The sequence below is a fragment of the Sinohyriopsis cumingii genome, chromosome 9 (assembly GCF_028554795.1).
Source record: "Sinohyriopsis cumingii isolate HCF-2022 chromosome 9, ASM2855479v2, whole genome shotgun sequence".
Taxonomy (NCBI): domain Eukaryota; kingdom Metazoa; phylum Mollusca; class Bivalvia; order Unionida; family Unionidae; genus Sinohyriopsis; species Sinohyriopsis cumingii.
Genome location: NC_142969.1, coordinates 8,393,306 through 8,415,569, shown reverse-complemented (window position 1 = coordinate 8,415,569; position 22,264 = coordinate 8,393,306). Strand labels below are relative to the sequence as shown.

General features: G+C 37.4%; 1 protein-coding gene across 1 annotated transcript in view; it reads right to left on the bottom strand.

Moving 5' to 3' along the window:
* LOC149791240 (uncharacterized) overlaps positions 1-12,521 on the bottom strand; it is a 36,506-nt gene extending 23,985 nt beyond the window's left edge. Inside the window, exon 1 of the mRNA XM_089969163.1 lies at positions 12,437-12,521. Coding sequence (XP_089825289.1) covers positions 12,437-12,482 — 46 coding nt within the window. The 5' untranslated portion in view covers positions 12,483-12,521. The remainder of the gene's footprint in view (positions 1-12,436) is intronic.
* Between the last annotated feature and the right edge of the window lie 9,743 nt (positions 12,522-22,264).

Genomic DNA, 22,264 nt, shown 5'->3' with positions numbered 1-22,264 from the left:
CACTACCCCTATCATGGAAAGTGATGCTGTGCGTGTCAAACCTGAGTGATGCGAAAGCGATGCCGCTCGTCCTCTTGGACACTTTACGGGGTTTCGCTTTAAAGGTGAATGTCCACCTTCACGTCTACCTCCCTACGGATGTCATCCAGCCCTGAGCAAACTCCTGTCCATGTCACCCCACCCTCATCGAAACGAACCTTTGAAAGACGAATATTCGTTTCCTGTGCGTTTGTTGGAATACTGCGTCTTTGAAAATCGTCTTCAATCGTTCAAAGGAATATGGCCTAAGTATCTGGGAGGACCGACCACCGAAGAATTAGCCAGAGCCGGATTTTTCTACTTGGGCGAAGGGGATAAAGTCAAGTGCTTCAGTTGCGTTGCGTCACTTCACCACTGGGAACCACAAGATTCGGTCTACCTAAAACATGCTCGTTGGTCACCGAATTGTCATTACTTACCCTTAGTGGGACCGAGACATTAAAGTAACTTACCATGTCGTGGAAGAAGAAGAAGAAACCAAATTGGTTAGGAGTCAAATGTTGGACATCACCAAGACTAGTATTTAAACTTCATTTCAAAAACGATATTGAATCATTACCTAAAGAACTGCAAGAGAAGATTTACAAAGAAGTTTGGCAGGGGCTTGCCAGAGTGAAATCTCAATGGGTGACTGTAGAACTTTTGTGCCAAGAAATTCACAAGAGGAAAGTGAAAAAAAGTCAATCAATGTGTTAGATTTCTCTGGATCAAGGGTGCATTCATCCTATTATATTACTCTAAACCGTTTACATCAAAAGATTTCGATGAGATTCTTGGACGTTACCCTGAGTGGCAGTGGTCAGAAATTACTCACTATGTGGATTACGTTTGCTCTAGGAGAAGATTGTGAATTGTGCTGACTGACCTATTCATGGATGCTTTGCTAGAGAACATTCGTGCTTTGCCTGTGGAGTTGAGAGAACGCATTTACCGAGAACTGGTCAAAATACAAGTCAAACGTAAAGAACAATTGCATCCGTTACGTCACCGGTGTTTGAACCACTGGTACCTGAATGCCATACAAGGACTGATTCAGTTGAAAGAGTTCCATTGGACATACATTAATCAGCGACCCTCTGGTTTTAAAAAGGATTGGTTTCCTATTGATGATTCTATCTACTACATTGTAAACTTACTGCATCGAATTCCAGAGGAAGAGTTAACGAATTACCAACATCTTTTACACAATCTCAACTTAGTGAAAGAGGAAACTTCTGAACGAATTGTAATGTGTAAATTAGTGATTAAACGATTTAAATTCGACACTGAAGTAAAACCATGTCTGTGCAAACGGTACATTTTTTGTGTCAGAAAAAGGATTTAGTATGACCTATTCATGGATACTTTACAAGAGAACATTTGTGCTTTGCCTGTGGACTTGAGAGAACGCATTTACCGAGAGCTGGTCAAAATACAAGTCAAACGTAAAGAACAGTTGCATCCGTTACGTCACCAGATGTTTAACCACTGGTACCTGAATGGTATAAAAGAACTGATTCGTCAGAAATTGTTTCAGTGGTCAGACCTTGTTCAACACTTTGAGTTAGTGAATGAAAGAAATATTCATCATTATGGTTACTTCGAGATTCATCTAGTGCATCGCATTGAGGAAGACAAGTTAAAGGATTACCAACATATTTTACGTGGAATCTACTTAGAGGAAGAGGAAACTTCTAATCGAACTCTGAAGTTTAGGTTACAGTATGCAAGATTTAGATTCTCCACTGGAGAACGAAGATGTCTGGCTAGAAAGTACGTGTATTGCTTCCGAAACAAAGAGAGTATAAAAACAGGAATCCATTCCACGACTTTTATCACATGTGATTGAACAGATTCCGTGGAAGGAACTCAATGAAAATATTCAAACCGTGGATCATTACCATCAATTATTACAAAAACTGTATCCATTCAATTTGGGACGACGCATAGTGTGTGTCTTAGTGACTTGTTTTCTGGGATTTCGTTTGCCAGCCGATTCCTTGTGGACTCTTTACGAACAGTACTTACCACCCCAATGTCCTTAAATGATCACGAAAGACTCCTTTTGCTCAAAGCCTTGCGTTTTCATCTGGATACTTCTCGACCTTTACGGGAAAAAAGATTCGTCAACTTTTAGCTACCGAAGACGTGTATGACGATGTGTGTGCAGCTTGTGACTTACATCCTCATTGGACAGATGTCCGTGACTGGAAAAAAGGGGGTTTTGAAGCTTGCACCCAAGAGGTGGTTCAAAAGAAAATCCCCATTCGTCAAAAAAAGATGTTGGTCCAACGTGGAGGAATTTTACCCCTGTTGCTAGGCCCATTGGTGAAAGGAGTCTTGGGAACCATGTTGGGAGGACTGGTGGGAGCAAGATAAAAAGGCAATCTGAAGTCCCAAGATCTCAGAATCGACCCATGACATCCCATGGAAGGACGAAAACTAGTTTTAGTGCCTTACAAACGATGGATGGAATACCATCGTTGGCAAGAACAACGCACCCCGCATTTACATCCCAATGCCAATTTGAGCGAGATGTCCCAGTTACAACATGAGTTGCAGTCCTTGATGGATCGCCAAGATTTGTCCGAAACAGAAAAATCGCAAAAGTACGGTCAACTCTTGCAACGACTGCAACTCTTTCACCAGAAAGCTTTAGCCGTTACAACTCTACCCGCTCTGAAAGATTTTAAGACCTTGATGAAAAGTCCAGCACCATCATCACTACCACCACCACCACTACTGCCATCCCCAATGGTCACCAGAGATGCTACCCCACGAAGACCTGAAGAGGAAGAGATGGGAGGAGTGTTTCAAACACCGTCAGCAGCTCCCATGTCTAGTAAGATTGCAGCATCCTTGTTGACCCCGTCCCCCACACCCCAACGAGGAGAAATGAAAGCTTGGGTTAAAAAGATGATGAACACTCCTCCTTCGACAGAAGTGAAAAAGAAAGAAGGGAAACCAGAAGTGAAAAAAGAAAAGAAGACCAAAGCCATTCCATTGCCACCTCCACCACCACTACCTTCGACTTCTACTCCCGTAGCCCATCGGACACGTAAATCCATTTCCAAACCACCATTTCGTCCCACCCAAAGTAGCATCCTCGAAGAGTGGGTGCCTTATTAACAAAACAAAATAATAATGGAAAAAGTATTAGCTAGCATTTACTACAATCCCTCCCATCCTGCAGGTTACGCAGGAGTTCAAAAATTGTATCGTGCTGTCAAAACTCGACTGAAAAGTCTCGGTTTACCTCAAGTGCAACGATGGTTACAAGAACAAGCGACCGACACTTACACAAACCCATTCGACGCAAGTTTTCCGGAAGTCGCACCCGAGTGGAAGGCATCGATCATCAATGGCAAGCCGATTTAGCCGATGTCTCTCATTTGGCCAGCTACAATCGCGGCTACAAATACTTGTTTTGTGTCATCGACGTCTTTTCCAAATTTGCCTGGGTCGTACCCTTGACTTCCAAATCGAGCCGTGAGTTAGAGCGAGCCCTGCAACGGGTGTTGAAACAAAGTGGTCGTCACCCTCTTCGATTGCAAACGGGCAAAGGCACCGAATTTCTGAACCAAGCTTTCCAAAATGTATTAAAGGAACGTGACATTCATTTTTTTACCACCGAGAATCCCGAAACCAAAGCCAGCATCGTGGAACGTTTTCAACGCACTTTGAAAGAACGCATGTGGAAATATTTTACGCATCACCACACTCTGAAGTACATCGACATCTTACCGCACCTAGTGCAAGCGTACAACCAATCCTACCATCGAAGCATTGGAAGTGCCCCGCAAGAGGTGACTCCCGACAACGAAGTACTGGTGTTTGAGCACCTGTTTGGTACGTCCCCGACGAGGGCTGTCCCCAAGAAAAGTGGAGTGTTGGCCGTAGGAGATTGGGTACGCATTGGCAAAACCAAACGCACTTTCGACAAAGGTTACTTACCTAACTGGACTACCGAATTGTTTCGTGTCACTGGACGAGTGCATGGCCGTCATCCTGCCGTCTATAAATTGGAAGACATGAACTAAGGAGTGCTCAAAGGAACGTTTTATTTGCCCGAATTACAACGTGTCACCAAAAAAGAAGACGACTTGTACGACATCGAAAGCATTCTCGAACGCAGAACCCGTAAAGTAGGCAAACGACGTTTCAAAGAAATCAAAGTACGTTGGAAAGGATATCCACCCAGTTTCGATTCTTGGATCGACGCTTCGCAAGTCATCGACTATAAAAAGAAGTGACCATCATGCCCTTTCACACAGACGCAGCTACGACGACCACTCCTTGACCCAGTTCTTCTCTGCAAGATTTATAAAAACAACCCTTGTGGGTGTGGTGTGGAGAACGTGTGCCTAAAACACAAATCGTCTTTTACTGCCAGATCTTCGTCGTGTATTGTGTCATTGGGGCAGCTATTGCCAATTCGAGTTTGCAAAAAGGAGACAAACAATTGTGGACCATTTTATTAAGCAGTTGCATCGGCTACCTGCTACCCAATCCCTCCCGGGAACAATGGGAACCTTGTGTCCAGTGCCTATGTCAGTCACCACTCCAATAACAACCACAACAACAACCCCATTTTAGGCGGAGACACGCCTTTTACGTCCAGTAACCCCTCGGACAGCCACAGAACTCTGGAATTATGAACAATAACAACCAGTTTTACTTAACCTTACCCAGTGACAGTTCTATGGAGGTGTTTCCCAAGAACACGTTGTGCTGTTACACGGCCAAATTACCTCAGGCCATCCAATTAGATCAAGAAGCCCATTGGGAAGTGGCTTTAGTGGAAATCATTCACCCGACCCAAGTCCTGAATGTCCTTCCTAATCAAAATTTTTTTACGGTGGAAGTTCATGACGAACCATTGCAAAAGTACTTGAATATGAGCACAAAAGCTACGATGACAAAACTCAAAAGTGGTCCTACGACTTGTTCGTTCCCCCAGGCTATTATTTTAGTGGTCAACATTTGGTCAGCACCGTTACCTCCAGATTTAATGTCGTGTTTCTTAAAGCTTTGGAAAGTGTCAAAAAAAGTGTCACCATGGAATACCACAAAGCAGCTCGTCGCTTCTTGATGAAATGTGATGGGGGTAAAATCATGTCTATTTTATTTTGTCCTGAATTGTTTGACATGTTGGGTGGGGACATGAATAGGAGAATGACCATGATCAAGAAAAACGAATTACCAGTCATTTCCGACAACGATTCTTTTAGCAAGTTATTTCGTTCCCCTGGTAGAAATGAACCAAGGACTGAATTTGATTTTTGTGTACTCCGATGTGGTGGAGTACAACGTGGTCGGACACACCTCTGTACCGTTACTGCGTGTCATTCCTTTCAAAGTGGATTCTGCCACGGCCGCTGACGAGGAAGGTGGAAACACTTACCACGTCCACCGCGAATTTGTACATCCTCACTATTTGCCTGTCAGCAAGTCGTATTTGGATACGGTCAACATTGCTATAAAAGGAGATGTGGGACAAAATATTCCATTCACCAAAGGAAAAGTCACGGTGAAACTCCATTTTCGAAAACGGTTCTCTCACGAGTTGTAAGTCATTTATCCACTCTACCGAGGGGTTGCTCGACAGCGAGGACACGGTTTAAGAGATATGTTAAAATCGGCCTTTCGTTCGGTGGCCCCGGTGTTGAAACCGATGGTGACACGCGGATTGCACGCCTTGAAAGATGCGGCACTGACACAAGGCAAAGAATTTCTCCAAAATGTCATCATTGACAAACAAAACCCCAAAGAAGCTTTCTTGAGTGCAGGCAAAAATGTCTTGCTGCAAACGGGTAGAAACCTTTTAGGCCGACGAGAAACACCTATAAATGCTTTGTACGCTACCGAGTCAGGCATTCCTACTTCCCTGACACCACAGCAAGGACAAGGTAGACAGAGACGACGAAGAAAACACCCTTTCACCAGACTTCACACTTCTAAAGCTAGAAAGACAAAGAAAAGAAGAACCGTTCGAGACTTAGACGTTTTCGATTATTAAAGTATTGAGACACAGAGAAAAATGATGCAGCGAGAGTCTTGCGCCTGTTCCAAGTCGGAACTGGATCTGTTTGCCATGCCACCCACCATGATGACGATGCAAGAATCCCAATGGGTGGAATTTCATCCCGTCTCCTCTTTGACGGATTCCGCTCCTATCGAGTTTGAAATCAAAGGACAACCCGAAGATTACATCGATCTGAATAGCAGTTACTTGTACTTGAAAGTGAAAGTGATCAAAGCGGCGGACAACACCAATCCTGGAGCCAATGATAGAGTAGCTCAACAATTTCATGCATTCCTTGTTCAGGGAAGTGGACTTGTACTTGAATAACAAACTGGTCAGCACCAGCATGGATACTTACCCTTATCGTGCCTACCTGGAAAATCTCTTGACGTACGGAAAAGAAGCCAAGAATACTCATCTGGATGCTTTCGTGGTATGGAAACCTGACACAGAGCTTGATACCACGTTTAACGATACAGCCCTGACAGCAGATGACAATCCTCACAATGTGGGGTTTAACACACGTAGAAATAAAATTCTGCAAGGGCGAAGTTTAGAACTGATGGATCGTTTGCATTTGGACATGTGACTGCAAGAAAAGTATTTGCTAAACGGCGTGGATATCCGCTTGAGACTGAATCGTAGCACTGCTGCTTTCCATTTGATGGCTCATGCTAACGAGTACAAAACTGTCATCCAAGACGCCAGGCTCTACGTACGACGTGTGGAAGTATTACCCAAAGTGGGAAACGACGTCAGTCACACGTTGAGCAGAACGACCGCTAAGTATCCGATACGACGCGTGGAAGTGAAAACGTTCACCATTCCTGCTGGAGAGCGATCCATGATCGAAGATCATCTGTTCCAAGGACAGTTACCCAAACGTTTGATCGTTGGTATCGTCAGGAATTCAGCTTTCAATGGACTTCACAACGAAAATCCTTTGAGTTTGACACTTTGGCGTGTCCAAGATTGAAGTCAGTCGCGACGGCAAGGCCTTGTGTACCAGACCCTTTGAGCCTAACTCTAGTGCCGCGAAGAATTACTTGAGAGCGTACTTGTCCTTGTACGAAGCTACCGGACATTTAGGAACCAACACCAGTCACGGTATTACGTACGACGATTATGCAGGAGGCTATGCTTTGTGGGCTTTTGATTTCACTCCCGACCAAGGCAGCGACGAGGGACATTTCCACCCTATAAAATCCGGCCAGATTCGTGTGGAACTTCAGTTTGGAATCCGAGACCCTGATGTAACGGTGAACGTCATCCTGTATGCATAATTCGATAATACCATAGAAATCAACAGTTTGAGAGAAGTCATTCTAGACTATTAGAAACCATGGAAGACTGTTATCCCTTTTTACAAAGTGGAGAAACTTTGGAGATGGAATGTAAGGAGACCGTGAAAGGAAAAGAAGAAACCCAAGACAAAGACGAAGAAGTTATCATGATGAAGTCGACATGGCCAGAAAAAGAAGCCCATTTAGTCTCCTGTTTTGCCAAACACTTGGTCGAAAAAATGACGGAATTGATCAAGAAAGATTGCTATGGATGTCAAAACGATCATCCCAGTCAAATTCAACACGATAACTGCCTGATGCTGAGTCAAGAAGAAAAACTGGACGAGTATCTGGACGAAACATGGAGTCTCATCTCGGACGAAGTCGTGTTGCATCAGTGGTATAAAGACTTACGTGAACATTCTTGTCCACCATTAACCACTCAAGAGATTCATCGTATCGAAGCTGTCCTTAATCAGAGTGGGGAGACGAAGCTAAACGCCTTTTGCTTGTCAGACATTTTCAAGCAAAAAGTCAGGATCGAATTGATCACTTATTATTACCTGTGAAGAAGAAGAAAAAAAACCCACTCAAATCAATGGATACCTGGGAACTTTATTACCTTTTGAACCACAGTTCGTACACGGCTTCTTGGAATCCTGTCGTCTGTGCTAAAGATGAACTACCTCATCGCAAACCTCAAGACCATCAAGTTTATGTGATCAACATGGACGACAGTCATCTCTCAGGAACCCACTGGGTAGCCGTCTACTTTCCTCATGAAGGATGTGTGGAATATTTTGATTCGTATGGATTGCCCCTTTTGGAAGACGATGTCATTGACTTTATGAGAAGAAATGCTCAGACCACCCGATTCAATAATGTGAAATTACAAGGCACAGATTCCTTGGTGTGTGGACAATATTGTGTGTATTTTCTGCATCATCGCAGCCTGGGCTATTCCTTAGAACATTTAGTGACTCATTTTGATCCTCGTTCTTCTTCTAGAAACGATGTGAAAGTAGATAAATGGTTTTGTGACCATTATGCTTATCTTTTGTCTTAAGCTAGGAAACGTAGTGTCCATCAATGGCCTAATAACTTCCAACAGTGGAAATCACAATTTCATTCACAACGTTGTCAGCCTTGTCCAAAATAATGTGTTAGTTGAAAAAAATGTTTGATGTTATATTGTTGGATTATTGTTAAAAATGTTATAGTTGTTTGTTAGTTTTAAGTGATTTTGAATAAAAAAATGTTGTGTTTTGAAGAAAAAATGTCTTTGTGGTTTGTTTTGCTATAGGAATCTTGATTCATGCTCTTTGACTTCTTGCTATCCCTCTCATGACACTCATTGAACGTTGCGGCTCGAAAACCGTGGAAGGATGTTTTCCTTCACGTCCGCGACTTTAAAGCCGGGGTATCCTCCAGTCTAACCATCCATTGTCGACTCATCCTCCTACGAAGATGTGCTCCAGACTAGCTAAGCTAAACGAAGCCTACGTGAATTTGCATAGGGTCGGACACCGTCTGATACCGAAGCCAGAAGAGATAGAGAATGTGAGAATGTTAAAAGTCACTGAAGACCTAATAGAAGAGCTCTTCAGAGAAGAAGTGAACAGGGAGAAAGAAGAATGGACAGAGAAGTACAGACTTCAGAAACAGTAGAGAGAGCAGCAACAACAACAACAACAACATCAGCAGCAACCTGAACCTGACAGAGGCTTTGTCGATCGTCCTATCGACGCCAAAGAGTTCTTCTTCTCTTTCCGAAGAAGCAGACCTATCGTCAGAAAGTCTATCGTCAGAGGACGTCACATTCTTAGAATATAAAAGATCGCCCTAGCTTCAACTTCGCACACAAAAAACAGTCCTTTTCAGGGCTGCCTCAATCTCTAGAAAAGAAATAACAAACGATTTGCCAATGTGTGTATGTAGAGTAGTGTGAATATAAAAACTAACTCTTTTCTGGTGTGAATGTATGTGTTTGTGTTTGTAAGTACTCACGTAAGTTTGTGTGGATAGTAGATAATGATAATGTTTTTTTTTTTGATGTTTAACGTGTGGGAATAGTAGATTTGGGGTTTGTTTATTGCTGCTCCGCGTATGTGGATAGTATATTATTTTTAATGAAAATTTTTAAAATGGTAATGGGTAGTAAAAAAGTGAGTGAGTGTTTCTTTTAGGCCCGCGAGTTGTTTGGTTATGATCTAGGTAAGATAAATTTTGGTCAATCAATCAATCAATCAAATTTTGTTTTAGGGGATGTTTTCCTTCACGTCCGCGCTTTTAGTATAAATTGAAAATTGCTTAGCAGTTTAGCTACCCTTGTTGATTGATCAACACTAGAGAATGAGCAAAAGGCTAGCGAAACTGTTGGAACTTCATGTGCACCTGGAATATGCCAGGCTCATACTAAATGAACTATGAACTGGCCGCGGAGGCCATCATCGAAGAGGGAAGGATGAAAGAGGAGGAGAGAAGAAAAAAAGAAGAGGAGGAAAAGGAGAGAGGAATGGCTGTACCACAGCCACAAGAAGGAAATTTCAGAATCCCAGAGACAGAAGATTGGGATTCTGAAGCCACTCATTCCGCCTCTGCTCTCCCCCAAAAAAGAGTGAAAGGAGATTGGAGTAGGAGATGTGTGTGTGGTGCCAGGCCTGGAAGGTGCCATCATTAACCAGGTGCCATGGAGTTCAAAACAAACAGCCCTTTTCAGGGCTACCCAAACCTTTAGAAAAGAAATAGTAATCTATTTGCCAATGTGTGTATGTAGAGTAGTGTGAATATAAACACTGACTCTTTTTTCCTAGTGTGAGTGTATGTGTTTGTGTTTGTAAGCACTTACGTACGTTTGTGTGGATAGTAGATAATGATAATGTTTTTTGATTTTTGACGTGTGGGAATAGTAGATTTGGGGTTTGTTTATTGCTGCTTCGCGTATGTAGATAGTGGATAATATGAGATGAGAAAAGTAGGGGATGTTTTCCATCACGTTCGCGCGTTGTTTGGTTATGATCTAGGTAAGATAACTTTTGTTTTAGGGGGATTTTTTCCATCACGTCCGCGCTTTAACTATAGGAACCCACAATGTTCGTCATTCGCACCATTCTACGGAATAACGGAAAGAAAATGGTAGCTGTATCTGACCTGTTCAACAACTTAAAGGAAACATACTACTGGATGATAGATAGTGAATATGTAGTGGAAAGAATTGAAAGAGAATGGAGGATAAGAAACAGTCTGGACTTTGCTAACAAACTAAAAGTATCCAGGGAGAAGATAGAGGAGTTAATAGAAGAAGAAGTGAAGAAGTTGAGAGGGTTCATTAATCCTGCATATGTCAAAATTGGAGTGTTAAAAGAGGCCTTGGATAATGTTGTAGACGTAAGGTGCTTTTTGGATGGAATGGTGAAATGGTTAGATTGGCCCTTTGTCAAAAGAGGTCTGGAAAAGCTGAAGAAAGCTGAAGAATTAATAAGAAAAGTAATGGTGGAAGAAGTAAAGAAGATAAAGGAGACATGGAGTAAAGAAAGAAAGGATGAGGAAAACAAAAAGAACAGGCAGGGTTTGAGAGGCTGAATCAGAATTGGATAAAAGTTCTGGAAAAGTTTAGAGCTCTAGGTCATCCTGACTGGATGCCAGAAAAGGAGAAAAAGAAGACAGGAATAGTGGCAAAAGTGAGAAGATGGTTGAAGAAGTGGAGGTGTTAGAAGAAGAAAAAGAAACCCAAAGGCCCTTTTCAGGGCCACTCCAATCTCTCGAAAAGAGATAGACTTTCAATTGCCTACCCTTTTTTTATTTTAAAAAAAAAACAAAAAAAAAATCCCATGTTAAATTCCCCTTGTCCCTAGAATTGCTTTTTTCTCCCATGTTAAATTTCCCTTGTCCCTAGACTAACCCAAAATAGATTCCCATGTTAATTCCCATTGTCCCCAAAGAGCCGGGCCAGTTTCCCCCATGTTAAATTTACATAGTTCCCAAAGGGCCGGGACCCTGTTTTTAATGGTAAGTCCCATTGTCCCTAATGAGCCCCACCATACTACTAACATGTCTTGGAAATTAGTTTGGATAACATAAAGCGCATAATGGAATAGCTTTATGTTATTGCTTTATGTTCAATATAATATGTATTATAATTACGTAATATTTGCCATAATGAAATCTTCAATTCACTGATTCATTGGCCAACGTGAAATATTTTGTTTTATATTGTCACCACTCTTTGGTCTTAAACAAAGTAACAGGAAAAAGCGAAAACCAAGACTTTTTATAAAATTCAACAAATAATTAATTTTCATAAATACAATGTGCAAAATGTATAGAGAAGTTGTATTGTGATTTAAATCAAAAATAGTTCTTAAACGTATATCACAAGTCCAAAATGTATGAAGTTCCAATCGAATTCCAGTGGCATTCCATATACATTATAATAGTGAATGCGTTGATGTGCCAGTAGTCTCGAAGGTACTACTTTGCCAATGGTCTGGATTGTGGCGATGTCCTAACAGTAGTTTGATGCATCAAAGTAATATATTCCTCAGTGACTTTGTCTGATATCACTATCATTCCAAGAGAATGTTTAGTCCAAGAATATTTTTGATCGTTTTTTAATTCCAATAAATTAGAATTTTAATAAATAACTACATTAAATATTTAATAAATGTCGATAATTAATGACACCATTACCTTGATTATACATTAAGTTTAACAACAAAAAAAGAGAAGTACGTAACTTACAATCATTAGAAAAATCCAGTAAATAATACGAACTAGAGATACTTTCTGTCAAGAATTGAATCATATTGCCTAAATCGAATACATGTTAATCTGCTAAACAATCGTGGAATTATTTATTAGGAAATATATACACAATTGTTAAAAATTAATCAGGACACAATACCTAATTACTGTATGTGAATGTTTGTCTTGTACATTTATTAATGTTTTCCGTTGGATCTGTTTAGGACGGTACATACATACATACATACATACATACATACATACATACATACATACATACATACATACATACATACATACATACATACATTTATTGATATTTACGATTAATAAGTATAAATTAGTATAATTATGTATGAATACATACCATTGAAAAGAAGACCTATGATGATAAATACCATGTTCCACGTCATATTGATGTTATGAACAAAATCTTATTTCCATATCAAAACTGGACTATTATTCAGAGTCAGAAAAGGAAACGAAATATACTTATGTCAGTTCTTCCCATGTGACAATCGGAAATCAACGGATATACATTTATGAGCAAATGACATATATTTCCCGATATGGATTATTGAAACGTGTATGACATTCATTCTGGCACACTTATATTTGCCTTTAGTGCTAACGAGTCTTAGTAGTGGTAGTAGTAGTAGTACTTGTTGTTGTTGTTGTAGCAGTAGTTGAAATAGTATGGTCAAATTAAAATATTTCACTGACAAAGATGAAATAGACTAAGTTAATTAATGGAATTATGTTGAGATTATATATGAGATTATTATAAATATCAAAATGTATTGAGTCAAAAATGGAATATCTGTACCTGTAGCACTATTCTTTTATTATACTTTACTAAATAGGAGACGCAGTCTTTTAAAACTATACTTGGATATTTGTGGCGATGATTTCGGTGTTCATTAATATACATCTAGACCGGTAGTTTACTTTTTAGTTATCACTATTTATTCTAAATGCAAAAACAATCCACAAGTATCGCACTATAATTCACCAAAATGAGTTGTATTCTTCTATGTCATGGTATCGACTTTAGTGAGATTCGTTTTAGATTAATGATGATTGAAATCAGAAACTGGTGATCGTTCAATTATCCAGTGAATATGTATCTTTTTGAAACTGGGAAGTGAATTAAATCGTTCTGCACACATTGACGCTCTTCAGCCATTCTACTCATACTTCCACACACTTTGTCTGAATGGTGGATAGAAGTAGCGAATATGGTAATAACATAAATCACCAGAACATGACTCCTAAGTGATCTCTGTTAGATCTGTTATTAGGACAGGGGACATTTGATTTTGATCATATTGCGAAATAAACAATCATTTATGTGGCACAACATACATTAACTGAGATATCATAAAATAACGCATGTCCAAGGCATTTGGGACGTTTTTCTGTATGATTCATACGGATTAACCTTTTTGAGAACACCAAAAATAATCAGATATCTTGTTTATCAGTTTGGCTTGACTAAAACTCCAAGAAGAAAGGAGAATAACATTCTTTTCTCTACACATGAAACACCTTAAGTACGCATGTATGACATTTTTGATACATGGAAGATTGATTCCTTATATTTATCTTGTACTTTATAGCAGGTAACGCAACGATTGTAAATGATTTAGCCGTTGAAGGGAGTACGAATATATAGTATCATTGCAAAGTAATCAACATGTTGAATCATATACCTTAAAGGAGAAATACAAATAATTGGTTTCCGGGTGTTTCCTGTAAACTAGAGGCGCATGCCATTTCTAACAGTGCCTATAATGAGGAGCCTTCTCTTGGGTCAAGCATATCATTTCAAACTGTGTATTCAACAAGTTAAAACTGGTAAATCATGTAATAATAAATCGTGTTTAGTATAAAATTCGAACTTATTTTCAAAGTCAAAATAAATTATTTCACCTGTAGTGTTTAGTAGTATAAAATCTAAGATTGACTTTCTTCAAATCCATTAAGCAAGTTCAGTTTTATATATTATTTTTTGCGTTCGAAATAGTTTGCACAACATAATAGCACCAAACAAAATATGATTCATTTGTCAACTCACCGTAACAAATATTTATATTTGGCGATGTTAGCTCTTTTCCAGGTGTATCACCCTTTGTATCACGATTTTAATGAAAGTTTGTGCCCCCCCATGCTAATAATTGGTGGTGACAGTGTTCACAAAAGAATTATCCAAGCACAAAAAACATTTAGTAGCATAATCGTCGGCGTTTATTTTCTGAGCCTGATTTGCAGTATTGATAGTTTTGCATGTCAACATTACCATATAATATTGCGGAAACACCTTTCCTTACAAATTTCTCCTCATCTATCTTCATTATATAAACCATCTGATGTTGTGAACATTTGTCTTCGTTTCTGAGTTAGAATGCATACGCAATGGCAGAATCAATGTTGGAGCACTTAACGTTTTTGTTCTGGCCATCATTTAAATTTGTTAAAATATCTCCTTTTTACATCAACACTTTCTTCAATGACATGTTATTTAATTTTGTATTTCCTAATCAACGTTTTTAAATTCATTATCCACGAAAACTATTATTGGAATTTTTACATTGCTATTAATATATCATATTGTTTTTGCATCGTTTCCAATATGAGATTGTATTAATTTACATCCTTACTTTTAGTCTTATGACGAACATGTGTCATTTGCAATGGTTCGGATTGAAGATGTACCCTTAAACGTGTCTTTTCCTGGCAATTAAATTTGGATAAACCAAATCGTTCTTGGAACTCAGTTTAGATAGACTGATCCGTTCGTGCAAGTTCTGTTTTGATACACTGAATCGCTCTTCGATAGTCTGTGTGGACAAGCTTAAACTTTCATGGAAATTCAACTTTGGATCAGTTATGCATACATTGATACATACATAGATACATACATACATACATACATAGATATATACATACATACATAGATACATACATATATAAAGTACGTATACGTGTTAGTTTATGTTTACGCTGAATTAAAAAAAATCAATAAATGCTTATGGGGATATCTTATATTCATACATACGAACTATTGAAAAGGACACCAATGATGATGAAAAGTATGTTCAACGTCAAATTGATATTATCAAGCCAATAACTATTATATTGTGTAAGTTGCTGGCAATGTATTGAATAAATGGACATTTAAATATTGTATTGTGTTGAACGAATAATTTACAACAGTACTTCCATATTTAAGTTTCCGTTGTGATATTACCGAGATTCAAACAACGAACAATAATATAATTATGTCATTTTCTCGATTGTGAGAAAAACGGATATGAAACATTCAACGGAAATACATGTAGCGACATTTATCAGCTATTTCTTGATTTGGATTATTCAAGTTTAAATAAAGCTCATGCTGGCACATACATTTGTGCAATTAGTGTTATAGAACCTTAGTGGTAGTATACGTTGTAGGAGTAATTGTAATAGTAACATTAAGTCCCATTAAAATATTGCACTAAATCACACATTCTTACTGCGTTACATTGTATGTATGTATGTATGTATGGATGGATGGATGGATGGATGTATGTATGTATCTATGTATCTATGTATACATGAATGCATGCATGAATGTATATATGTATGTATGCATGTAGGTATTCAATTGTCGAATTAGCGGCATATTTAGAAACCCTGTGTTTGTAAATCTTGTTTCTGTTTTAATAAATTTAATACATCAGAAGAGTGATTAACGTGAAAGTCGTATTATGTTGATGAAAGAAGAAATAGACTATCTCACTAAAAATGTATATACATCAAATTACATAAGTGTTTTGATCTTATTCAGCTGATAGGGCATTTTAATACTTCCATTCATTAATCTTTCCTTTGACTCAGTGCAAAACACATATGCGGTTGTGTATTAATTAGTTTCCGAGCACATGTATTTATTTTTGCATCTGGTGTTGAAAGATAATATTAGTAGTGGTTATAGTAATATTAGTATTTATATAAAAGTTCCGTTAAAGTGAAACATTCTGACCTGGTATGTACGTATGCATGTATGTATGTATGTATGTATTTATGTATGTATGTATGTATGTATGTATGGATGGATGGATGGATGGATGGATGAATGGATGGATGGATGGATGGAGAATGCGTCCATGCATGCGTGTATGTAAATACGCATGTAAACAATGTTCATTTCTAAGACGCATGAGTAGAATTAGAGGTAAATATAGATCCCGAGTGTTACAGTCTCTGTGTTTGTAAAAGGAATTTTGCTTGAAATTTGATAACTTTAATACATCATAAAAATCATCAACAGAAATGCCTCATTATTTATGATGAGATAGATTAGCTTAGTTAATGTTATACGTAAAAAAGCGCGTAAGGTTTTTTCTGATTAAGCAGAAAGAACACGTTTGATATGCCATAGGGATAAGTCGAGGCCGTCATGCTCAGCGGTATTCATATGCCGTATCAAACGAGTTCTTTCCTGTAACTCAGTACTATACACAAATGCAATTTTGCATTTATTAATTTCCCTTTTGCCGCCTCCTAAATACTTTTAGCTCCAGTGAATGGATGAATTTAAAACTAGACTGGGGTTTATGAAAGAACGATTTACAGCCTAAGAAGGCGACGTACTGGTTAGATATGGGTATGTGATACCAAATTACTGACTGATCATCCATATCTAACACCAGATCAATTATCTAAGATTAAATGAATGTGTAATACAATGTTGATCAAATGAATATGTAATACAATGTTGATCAAATGAATATGTAATACAATGTTGATCAAATGAATATGTAATACAATGTTGATCAAGAATCTCAGATTAAATGAATGTGTAATACAATGTTGATCAAGGATCTAAGATTAGATGAATGTGTAATACAATGTTGATCAAATGAATATGTGATACAATGTTGATCAAGGATCTAAGATTAGATGAATGTGTAATACAATGTTGATCAAATGAATATTTAATACAATGTTGATCAAGAATCTAAGATTAAATGAATGTGTAATACAATATTGCTCAAGGATCTAGTATTAAGTGAATGTGTAATACAATGTTGATCAAGGATTTGAGATTAAATGAATCTGTAATACAATGTTGATCAAATATCTAAGAGTAAGGGAATATGTAATCAAATGTTGATTAAGCATGATTTAGACTAACTTTGTTAATTATATTGTGCTGATCAAAGATGAAATAAATTAATTTACATTATTGGTATTATGTTGGCAAAGATAAAATAGACTGCCTCAGTGTATACCTCAATAGATAAAGTAATGGTTTAATACAGTCATTTTCAGTTCAAAACTAAAAAATAATGAACATAATTAAAAAGCCTTTAAAAGCTTTGAGAGATCATGTCATTCTGAAAGTTATGCAACCAGTCGAATATATTTTAAACAGGTTATTATAAAAATCAACATTAATGAATTAAAATGTACACCACTTTAACATAGTTCTTTTACTTATCTATGAATACTAATCCTGGATTTTTATACCGATGCTTTAATTGTAGATTACTAGATATTTACACCCACATTGGAATCAATTATTACAGTTTATTCTATATTCAAACACTCTGCTCACGCATCTTACTCTAACCCAATACAAACAAGTTGTCTTGATAGAGAAATCAGTGTAATTCGTTTCCGGTTCCTAATAACATCAAATAAGAGATCTTGCCCTGGTGCATGTGAGATCTGCTCTGTATATTCAGTCTGAAATATTTCTTAGCTTTTCCTAATGATTATATATTACGTACATCTGTATTTTCCACTTGACCTTTGTACAAAATCACAAGTGTTCCAGGCCAGTAAGACTTGTTTCGTAAAGATTATAATGTATGGCTAATATTTCTCTATGATTATATATTAAATATTCAAATCATTATTAAGGTAAAAATGTGTACTTCAATTTGAGTTAAAGACTGAGTCTTGGTTCTTACCTTAGAAACTTCTAGGGTGGATATTTCCTATTAATGTGGACTCGGTATTTCTAGCAAATGTTACGACTATGCTAAAGTAGATGGGTATATAATCTTTTTTCCTTTGGATTCTTGCATTAACATCTAAAACGCAAGGAGTCCGTTTGTTGTGTTCAGATGGAATTCTTTATTCAAAGTATTAGTCACTGGAAGTACAGACAGCTGAATAATAATCGTAGACCTAAACATTAATTTGGAATTATAACGAATTCAGACAGGGATATTTTGCTTATAGTAATGTGTTACATCAAAATAATGTTAACACACCCCATATACCTTGCCATTTGCACATTAGCACGTTCGAGACTACAGGTACATCAACAAATTATATGATGTAATTTAATTGATAATGTAATTTAATTGTAATACCATTATAATCCAATTGAAACGTCACACATTTTTTTCTTGTGATAGACATTTTAGGATTTTGGTGAATATAATGAACAACACTGTATGTTCCTTTCAACATTTCACTTTTTATTCCACGGGAATACATTATTTGTTGAATTTCACCAAACTTGTTGGTTTTCATTCTTTATCTTACTTCGTTTAAGACCATATATTCGTAATAGATATAATTCTTGTTCTTGTTCATTTCAAGGAAGATGAAATATGCAAGCATTTAACATACATAATATTAATTAACTGAGATACCATGGATGAATTCATCTCTACCATTTCTTCACGTTATTTGGGACTTTACCATTTGTTTTGTAGGCAGTAGTAACCTTTATTAAATCACAAAAACAAATCAGATATCTCTTTCATCTAACTGGCTGAAGTTCCTCGAAGAACAAAACATAACGGTCTTTTCTCCACAAACAGCTAATCCGATGTATGCACTTATTACATATTGAATGCGTGCATGATGCCTTGTACATTTGTGACGATTCAAATGTATTATTAATTAATACATGGGGGTGTACCCATGTGAGATAGTATACAAATATGTATTTTATAGGAGTGTCTAGTAGACTAGTGGCGCACATCATTTTCAGAAGTGTTAAAATTTAACATTGATTCTTTTGTGTGGACCTGCCAGGTACAAATTTGCCCAGGTTTGTATGTTACTGAGAACCACATCTTTATGGGGTCGAATTAATTGGAATAAACCAGTTTGACTTGGTTATTGTAAGTTTAAGCAAACAATAGCGGAAGATGCAGTATGTTATTTAGAGACAAATTTTAACGAAGTTTTGTCATAGTAGTAAATATCTAGCTGAATTTAAATGAGCTTAGTTCAGAGAAAAGCGTACTCGAGAAATTGATTTAGTCGTTTTAATTTACCAAATTAAGCTCCATATTGTTATACCTTGTTACTAGTCAATGTATGTTTTTCCTCTGATTCAAATGTTTATAATGTATTTGCAAATGAATAAACACCAGTAAAAACACACATCTTGAAATATTTCATGCTGTATTTCCAAGAACAAGACATGTATACTGTAGATGATTAGGCTAGGGCTTGACAAAAGATTTGGTACTTGCAATTAGTGAAATTGACATCAATCATTAGCATCAACAAAGACATTGCACTCCACGAAACAAATCCAGAATGTGCACATCACATGTTCTCCCAACGTAGTCTATAATAATCATGCCATCAGAGATCAGCATACTTAATTTCAATACATCTGCGCTATAAAATCAGATCTCTTCAGTGTTTGTTAATATTTAAATCAATAGTGGTTCGTAAATTACAATCGTTTAAATTCAGATTTAAAGGTTTAATTTATAGATATTTACAATTTGGAACCGTAATAACAATTAGGCAACGATATAGGTAAAGAAATGCATACACTCACACTGAAATCGGAAATTCAACTGAACGTAGAGAGAACCATATTTTGACTTTTTGTAGAGCTTCACAAGGTATGAGCCCAATACAAAGAAACTAACTTAAATATATTGCTACGATGGGTACTTAATTATACATGCTAAATCCTGGAAAGTTCTGATGGCTGGCTGCAATATAACATCCACATCTAAGAAAAGCTTAGTTCTCCCACTTTGTATAGATTTATTGAAAAATAAATAGAAATGTAGATTCTTTCACTGGCAGAACCCCATAAATGTCATTGTGGTACGTGGATGTTAGAGTTAACAAGTAGGCGACATGTTTGTCTGAAAGACACTCCGCATGAGCCATGTGAATAAAATGCTTTGAGGCTCCTGTATTTTCAAAGTTGCCAGGGCATACGTTTACCCTTCTAAATGTAGAGCAATTTTATGCTCGTTGTTTCCCGTTTAACTTGTTGGTAGGGTGGGGAACACCACCTGCGCTTATACCTGTTTTAATATCTACTTAAAGTAATGATTTAGCCTACCTACTTAGTACGAATACAATCCTGCAGGATATGACAAAGAAATATGAATGGAATGCATTTTCAATGGCGGAAAGACGAGCGAAATATCGGACGAGTGTTATCACAATTTCCGTGTCGTCGTTCAAGCGTAAATATAATAAATATCTTACCATTATAGTGAAATATGTATATATATGTAACATCTCAGATAAACTGCACACACACACTGTATCTTTTCACTTTAAGACCCAGAACAGCCGGAAGTAATGTTTTATCTGCTTTGAATTGTAATTGTTTTAATTATATACCATTTTTTAAAAACAATATGCATGCTTCAGGATGCGATATAAAGGCATACTAAACGCAGATACTTGTCGTAAAATCCTACCACAGACAAAAGAGGATATATTCAAATTATTTCGTATTACTGAAGTTGTTGTTATTTTTTTTAAAGTCATTCAAAAATAATATATGCATATAATTTGGTAAAATTGGAATAGTGACAAAGTTAAATAAATAAAAACTGATCGTGTTGAATGTGACTGAACTGCTATGTTCCTCGGAAGGCAAATGCTTTTGGCTGATTACACGATATTTATAAACCAACATCTCATTGAAAGGTATCGAAAATTGACTGCAAAACGTGGTGCTGATAAACTTTAATATGTATTTACATCGCTCACCTCTCTCATAGACAATCTCGTATCTTTCAAACTGAACCATTATTGAGTTAACAATAACTGTACGATTTTAAAAGTGATTATACTTGCTCCAGTGTGATAGATACGCTGACATTAATTCCAGTCATGTCTGCTATCACTCTAATAATTCGTTCTTTGGTTGGTTTAAAACAGAACGGCATACATATTCTTGGATGTATAATGCCGAAGAATGAGAGCTAAACGTCTTTCGGAAACTCACGCCAAGACAGACTAACCAGGGTGTTCTAGGCAGCTATCTAACCCTGGGAATGCGAGTTAAATCACTCTACCAACTGAATACACCCTGCTCAGATCAGATTGTACAGTACCACACTGTCAACATGGAAAAATCAAGGTGAGTTTGCGTGATAAATTATGGACGATGCAGTACTGTCAACATTTGATATTGTGGATCTAACATTTAGATTGCATTGAATATTGCATTTAATATGTATTATGACCTACATTATTTTAATTCAATGATATAAACATTTCCCTTGTCCGTCCATCAGGTGTTGAACTATCTGTCGTCAGCCTGGTCTCTTGTTAAGACATGTATAATTTCATTAATTATTTCATTCCTAGATCTAGATAAGCTGTGGCAAAACATTTGTATTGTCAATGACTTTATTGATATTTTTTTTCTCAATTTTCTTACTTAATCTTGAGGACCGCTCTGGTGGCCTGATGGTACAAACGCCCACCTCGGATGCGGAGGTCGCGGGTTCGAACCATACTAAAACTTCAGCATTGAGAGGTTAGTGGTAGGACTGGTCAGCTTGATGTCAGGATAATGTAACTTGGTGGGACATCATACTACATGTCTGTGGCATGATGTCTTACTGCTGGACATCACTATAAACTGCCACCCTGGAGACATCGTAGCCATATGACTGAATGTTTTTAAAGCTACGTTAAGCGTCCAAATCACACACAGTTAATCTTGAATCTACCTTATTATAGCCTAGCAATTATTCCTTGTAAGATAAGTGACACCTCATGAAAGCATAATTTTGAGATCTAATTTTAGTGGCAGCTACTTTTTTATTTAGAAGGGAAATATTGTTTAGGATCCATATTTGTGCGTGTGCAGGGCACGTACACACATGACGCAGTGTTTGGCACATAAATAACATTAATGACCTGATCAAATTCTTATTTAAAACAAAACACAGGAACCAAATGG